A 7,500-nucleotide genomic window follows, 5' to 3' on the forward strand; every position below is an offset into this window, starting at 1 on the left:
TAGGTCAACTCTTTCATATACCTTTAAATTATAAAAGTAATATGCATTTTGCGGCAAGAATTCCTTACGGCAAAAATACCTAGTGGCAAAGATTCCTACGGCAGAAAGTCCGTGACAAAAAGTCCTACGGCGAAAATGTATGCGGCAAGAATTCCGGTCACCATATATATATATATATATATATATATATATATATATATATATATATATATATATATATATATATATATATATATATATATGTATATATATATATAATGAGTGAATATATATATATATACATATATATATATATATATATATATATATATATATATATATATATATATATATACATATATATATATATATATATGTATATATATATATATATATATATTTATATATATATATATATATATATATATATATATATATATATATATATATATATATATATATATAAGCATTTAGAAAGATACGATTCAATTTTAGACACATTGATATAAGAATGCAATAGAAGATTCAGTGATATTGAGAAGTATAACAGTACTCTGAGACCTGCTTTTCAGACTCACCTGACTCATGCATCACAGGCTCCTAACGAGTTTTAACTGGGGCTTATTAAAATATCTGAAGACATCCTGAAACCTCTGTTCGACAAGAGAGAAAATACCATCGAAATTTGAAAAAAAGTTGGTAGAATATCCTCGTTTCCGTGAATATGTATGATGACTAATTTCCTATCTTTCTTCAATATACTTTTGTGAATACAGATTTTCGTACTTGCCCCAAATCAAGAATTCACTGAGAACACAGTTGACAGAGGCACATTTGCAGGACCAATTGAAACTAAGAACCACTGTGTTCGAGCCTGATAGCAATACGCTTTCTCAAAAGAAAAAACCCAAAGGTCATCGATTTGTGTAAGAAGTACTCACTTGCCTATAGTAAATATTTGAAAACATTATATTCATGATGTTTATAGGCTATCTTTTCCATACGATGATCATTCCTTTACTTGTTACTTGAATATAAGGAACTTAATAACTTGATAAAAATAATTTGCAACTAACATGTTTTCTATATTTTTCATTTACTGGTTACTTTAAAGATTACTACTAACTTAAATGAAATATTTGAAAAATATGTTTTCAATGCTATTATTTTACTGATGTAATGCTTTCAATGTCTATAAACCATTATCTCTTTTATCAGATCGGTAATAAATTTCTTCTTCGGGCATATGATAACCCCTAAAAAATTCTATGCGGCCTTAATTAGTGATGAGGAATCTTAAGATGGCCTTCATATAAACACTGGTTTCCCCCTTCTGGGTTAGTCTCCTAAAATAAAGGCTGTAGGTGTTTCCCTTAAGATGACCCATGCACTGGCAAAGGCATTCAGGTGATAGTCTGGATTTCTACTACGTTTTGGGATTCTTCAAATCCCCTGCAACAAGGCTAAAAATTCCAGTAAAGAACCTTTACATTGAGTGATGATTATTTGTATCTGTTGATTTTTCCAAGCTTAGGAAAACTTGAACCTATTCATAGATTAAGATTACATTCCTCATTTGGTCAAGAAGGATGGTACTATATTCAAATCCTCATCTTGCATTAGGGTTGTGGTGGCTTGGTGATAGCGTCCTTGCCTGCTGATTGCCAGATTGGGGTTCAAGTCCCGCTCAAGCTTACTAGTTCCTTTGGTCGCTACAGTCTCACCATCCTTGTGAGATAAGGGTTCTCATTTATTAGCTTTCCTAATTTTCCCCAGGACCCTCAGAGATCCTATAATACAGTAGCCCTACTAATTTCTAGTCTAAGTAGTTTGTGGAACTATTCATACGAGATAAAACCTTAAATTCTTACCAATGCAGTTCCTTGGTCCAGCGCTGAATGGAATGTAGGCATAGGGATGCCTGCCTTGGCTATTCTCTGGAAGAAATCCGTCTGGGTCGAACACTTCAGGATTGGGAAAATGAGCAGGATCTCGGTGAATATGATAAGTTAGAATGGCCAGCATTGTCCCCGCTGGGATACGGTAATTGGCTGGAAGGAGATATCAATTAAGAGGTGATTTTTCGTATTGGATCTTTTATTTCTGACCAAAATATATGTGAGGTGAGCATATTTTCTTGATATTTTGTATGGAAATATATGTATATATATATATATATGTATATATATATATATATATATATATATATATATATATATATATATATATATATATATATATGTATGTATACGGTATATATATATATATATATATATATATATATATATATATATATATATATATATATATATATATATACATATATATAATTATTTTTTGCAAAAATACGGACAACTATCTATCGATGTGCTATTATCTGTAATGGATAGACTAGAGTATAAGAGATAAAAACCTTGCACAGGCTCATTCGACCTTTAGACCAACACCCAAAGCATGTTAGCAGTAACTTACCTCCCTTCCGCATACTGCACTAACCTTCTCTACCTTATGTACTCTTCTGCCTTAGTGAAGTAAAAGCTGTTCTGGTTCAATGCTTCCTCTATCACCACTCTAGGTTTTTCTATATATTGACCCCAAATGCTCCCAAATAATTCACATTCGTTTATATTCTCTAACCTAAATATTTTTACCCTTAATTCTCTTAACTTGCTAAAACCATCTAAAAGACAATGATTCATCTTTTACTAATACTAGCCTATTAACATCATTTTCATATTTTTAGACACTCCCCCTTTCAATTCTACAAAGAACAGTTAGCTTTAAATTCTATTCAAGTAAGTCAGTTAGAGGAATTAAGCAACAATTACTTCTGTAATCTAGTTTCTTTTTTTTATTCCCTTTTCTGTTTATTCTATCCACCCACTGGTCAGCCACTCAATAACAGTATCAGTATCACATTACAGTAATTCCCTTACAATCCCACATCAGCTGCAGGCGTCTCTTAGTGTTATAGCTTTTAAGCTCACCGTCTTACAATTTATCTACTTTTACATTAATGTCTTCATCTTTTGCTTCATTCACATGATCCTCAGAAGGTCTACAATTAACAAATCTTTAAAATATTCACTATCAAAACCTATTTGCTTTATTTTTTACGTATAGTTCTATGGTGCATTTACTAACTATCTTTTCACAGTGGTATACTTTACTCCTTTGCAACGGTTAAAATGTGCCTATAGTTTTTTTTTTTTCATATTAAAGTATCATTAAAAATTATGAAATACCCATATTTGTGTGAGGTAATCTTACAAATGACTATATCTTCACAAAGCTCTCTGGCCATTATGGGGACCGATGGATAAAGCCTTAGGGCTTCTTTGATGCAGTTTTCTGTATATTTCAGCTGACGAAGTTCTCTTGTGGTGATGGGTTGATCAGATGTCCCTAAGACCTCAGTCAGCTCCTGGTAAACGCGTTCCTGAAGATGCATTGAGATTCTGAATCCTATAATACTGGTATACTTCACAATTCAAAAGTTATCTTTAACTTGTAACAAAGTTCTAGAATATTTACGAGGGTTAGAGAGTAGCCGTACTTCAGTTTATCAAAAGTTGAAGCCAAAGAAAAACTTTTACAGCGAAATATATATCAAAACTGTTTATTTCAGCATATCATATTAGCTCTTGTTTTATATAGCTATTTTTCCCAAAAAAACTCTCCGAAATACATTCAATATAATTCATACTTGGCAAGGTTTGAATTTTTCCTATGATAAAATGAGAGAATGGATAGCATGCAAGAAAACTCCTGAAATAAATTTTTGCTCGGAACATGGTGGTAGGCCAATAGATTGTATCAATACAGAGGTAGACTTATTAAATTCACGAAAACGATAATTTCATAAGAAATAAAACTAGTCAGATCAATGGACCCACACACCAATTTTTATAGACATACATGCTAACATATATATATATATATATATATATATATATATATATATATATATATATATATATATATATATATATATATATATATATATATATATATTATACTGTATGTGGTATTTATGCATATAGATATTTAAATAATACGTATTCTTGAATCCCCATGGATAGAGGATCAAATCATACATATTTTTGATACATGATATAGTTAACCAATATTTAGAGGCATTGTGATTATATCACATAATTTGAACATGGAATCTTCCACTGATAGAAATTAGTACGATTCGAGTAGGTTCAGCACTTCTGAAAGTGCCGGGGCATCATCATACGTAGAGGTACTGTGAGCCGGCTACTTCTCATGAGATCAAAGGACTCAGATTGTCTTAATGAACTCAAGCTTAAGTCAATTCGTGTAGGTACCCTTGACGGCACAACTTTCCCTATTTCTGGAAGTCTAATTACCCATCCCACTTTTGTCTCCCACCTTCATAATCATTAACACTTCCCCACTCATCCCCTCTATATGAAGTTTTTAACTTTCTGGTAGAACTTTTAGGAATATTGAACATCTAAATAAAATATCGTCACAAAGTACATCTGATTCCCAGCATACCTAAGGTGAGCACTGTAAAAAAGTCATGCATGAAATTCCTCGAACCCACCTTGAACATCTTGTTTTCATAACTTGGTGTCTCAAGAATGATCAATGCTGCCAGCTGTGGCAAGTCCAAGGTACTTCTTTGCTCAAAGAGCCAAACACTGGCTCTGGTATCAAGGATTACTTTTATTGACGACTACTGCCAGTACCTAAAGCCACCATGCAGGTTCCCTCGAAGGGCTTACTATTGCACTCTCGAGACCGTTGAACCGGTATCAGGACAACTGCCCCTCGGACAACTGCCCCCCGGACAACTGCCCCCTGACATCTGCCCCCTGACATCTGCCCCCGGGACAACTGCCCCCGTAGGACAACTGCCCCCGTAGGACAACTGCCCCCGTAGGAAAACTGCCCCCGGGACAATTGCCCTTGTAAAACCACTGGACAATGGTGTAAAAAATAAAAATACATAATAACTATTAAAACTAATGTTTTGTTATTGTTAATAAAAAATACATGATTTGAAAAATACATGTTTTAAAAAGATAACATTATATACTAAAATTTGTACATAGATGGGTTGCAGAAATATTGAAAAGGGATTTAAATACTAGAATTTTAAATTGTGGGCTCTGTATCTCAAAAATTCCAATACATCGTGGTTCTCAAATTCTAGCACAAAGTTTGCTATTTGTATGCTAGAATCCTGATAGCGTTTTTTTTGTAAACATCTGTTTGACTATACAGAATTAGCCAATTGGCGATAGCTTTCGAAAATAAACTATAAATCGTACGACCGATTACCTAATTAGGAAATAACTACATAAATGGTAATAAATTTAGGAAATAGATACAATTATTTGTTCAATGACCGAATATGTAATTAGGAAGAATATCTTCGTAAATTGAATTGTTAATAAAAAGTAATTACGTAAATGGCAATATGGGGGGCAATTTTCCGGGGGGCAGTAGTCCTACGGGGGCAATTGTCCTGGAGGCAGTTGTCGGGGGGCCACTGTCCTGGGGGCAGTTGTCTCGGGGGCAGTTGTCCTAGATCCCGTTGAACCCTAGTGTTTTTTCCTCTTGTGCCATGGGGGCTAGATCAGGGGTCATGGGGGAGGTGCTCATTGCCCTGAGTTAGTGGTTCCTCCTCTAGTATCAGGCTTGGGATGATAGTTGCTTCGTTGAATGCTCCTCTTTCTTGGTGACCTCTGTCCTTTTGACTCCAGGTACGAGGGATTAGATTGGGTTGGACAGTTCCCCTATCTTGCCTTATGTCATTTTGTTGTCAGTCAATTTGGGGAGAGGTAACACCAAGCCTGACAGGAGTAGCAGCGGTGGGACTCCGAGGCAGGGACCTCCGCTCAAAGATACCCGTCATTCCAGCACTGTTAGCACATCCTGGGATCCATACTCACAGCCTGACTACGACCTCCTCTTCCGTGGTATGGTGGCTTTCATCCACTACCTCTCGTAGATCTAAATACTCATAATTGCATATGAATGTTACTAGCATACCCATAACTAATCTCTGGTTTCAGGCTATCTAAAATATCTTGCATGACCATCATGACATCTGCCGGTGATCAGTAGTCTTCAAACAAATATCTGCATAGAAGAGGATTTAGTAGCCACACAATATGCTTCTGGGCAATTGCTTTCTTATCATCCTCGGGTACGTTGGTGCTCTTGGTTGTGAAGCTATCACAATCCCTCTATAAGTAGGCCATGAAACTGAGGACGTAATATCCTAAACGAGTTTTCGGTTGAGAGTTCACCTTCACACTGCCTTTTCTTGTTTCAGGTTAGGTAGTTTTCAACGTGTTTTATTAAAGTCACTTAAACAATCTTGGGGTCAATCGGTCACTTCCATTCCAGGTGTGTCTGTGAACAGCCGCAGGAGCTGTATTATTTCTTCTCGTCCTTGTCACCCCTTTGTAGCAACTTTGAAGTCTTAAGACTTAAAAAGTCCACAATAAACTGAACCCCTTCTTTGGAATGTTGGTCGTTAACATGACTTACCACCATCTTTATTTGAGGTAATGTCCTAATAAAAAAAATTTGCATCGCCGCTGTCATCTGTGTGTCTGTGTTTTTTTCAATAAGAGCCTGATATTCACTTGAACGTGGTGGCATAGCTCTGGTTACTTGCCGTTTGTGATGCTCACTTAAGAACCCCTGCACCACGTGTGTCATACTTTCGAATCTGTCTTCTAGCTCTTGGTACCAACGTGTTTGTATGTTTTTATCATTAACTTCACTGGTTCTGACAGACCCCCAACCTCGTCTTCAACAGCAACAAACACAAGCTTGCTTTTATTTCACAGTGCTGCTTATATCCCACATGTGAGACCAGTTTCTGTAAGTTTCAGATCATTAAGACACTGCGGGTCTCATCTTTATTTGTTTTAAACACTTACTGCAATTTGACATAGGAAGAGCTCTCAGAGAAGTTCTTGTTCTCAAGAAAAGTAGCCAGCTCGCATTATGCCCAGCACTCCCAGAAATACTTAACCTACTAAAATGGTAGAAATCTCCTTCAATGGAATATTCCACGTTCCAATAATGTGACCCAATGCCATTGCTTCTAAATATTTTCTTTTATTATAGTGTTTATTAAGAGCATGTTTAATTTAATATTCTGTCCAGGGTGTTTTGGTACACTACCCACACTGCTCCTTACTCCCGGAAGAGGTGAGTAAATATCCTCACTCTTCCTATGGCCAATTCAATATAAAGAGATCAATGAAATGAAAGGTATCTGGGGCTTATGTAATTACCACAGACATGTTACGGTATGTTGATGTTTTTAAGGCATATTTGAAAAAGAAAAAAGTTTTAAAGTTTATTTTAAAAGAATTGGTAATATGTTTAAATTTTAAATGGTGAACGATGTTCAATGTCACGTTTGAAGGAATGGGGTTATGAATCGTCTAAACAAAGAAGGAAAAGGCCTACTTTTTTATATAAAATTTTCTACATGATATAGCCGCAGATTTCCCGACCGGA

At 35.3% G+C, this 7,500-nt stretch overlaps 1 protein-coding gene across 1 annotated transcript in view; it reads right to left on the reverse strand.

The window, feature by feature from the left end:
* Positions 1 to 7,500, reverse strand: part of LOC137618414 (cytochrome P450 4C1-like) — a 37,728-nt gene that overhangs the window by 12,686 nt on the left and 17,542 nt on the right. The window contains exons 6-7 of the mRNA XM_068348583.1: positions 3,250 to 3,418; positions 1,828 to 2,030 (exon numbers count right to left, since the gene is read on the reverse strand). Of these exons, the coding sequence (XP_068204684.1) occupies positions 1,828 to 2,030; positions 3,250 to 3,418 (372 nt within the window). The remainder of the gene's footprint in view (positions 1 to 1,827; positions 2,031 to 3,249; positions 3,419 to 7,500) is intronic.

This window comes from Palaemon carinicauda, chromosome 24 (genome assembly GCF_036898095.1).
Source record: "Palaemon carinicauda isolate YSFRI2023 chromosome 24, ASM3689809v2, whole genome shotgun sequence".
In the NCBI taxonomy this organism is placed as follows: domain Eukaryota; kingdom Metazoa; phylum Arthropoda; class Malacostraca; order Decapoda; family Palaemonidae; genus Palaemon; species Palaemon carinicauda.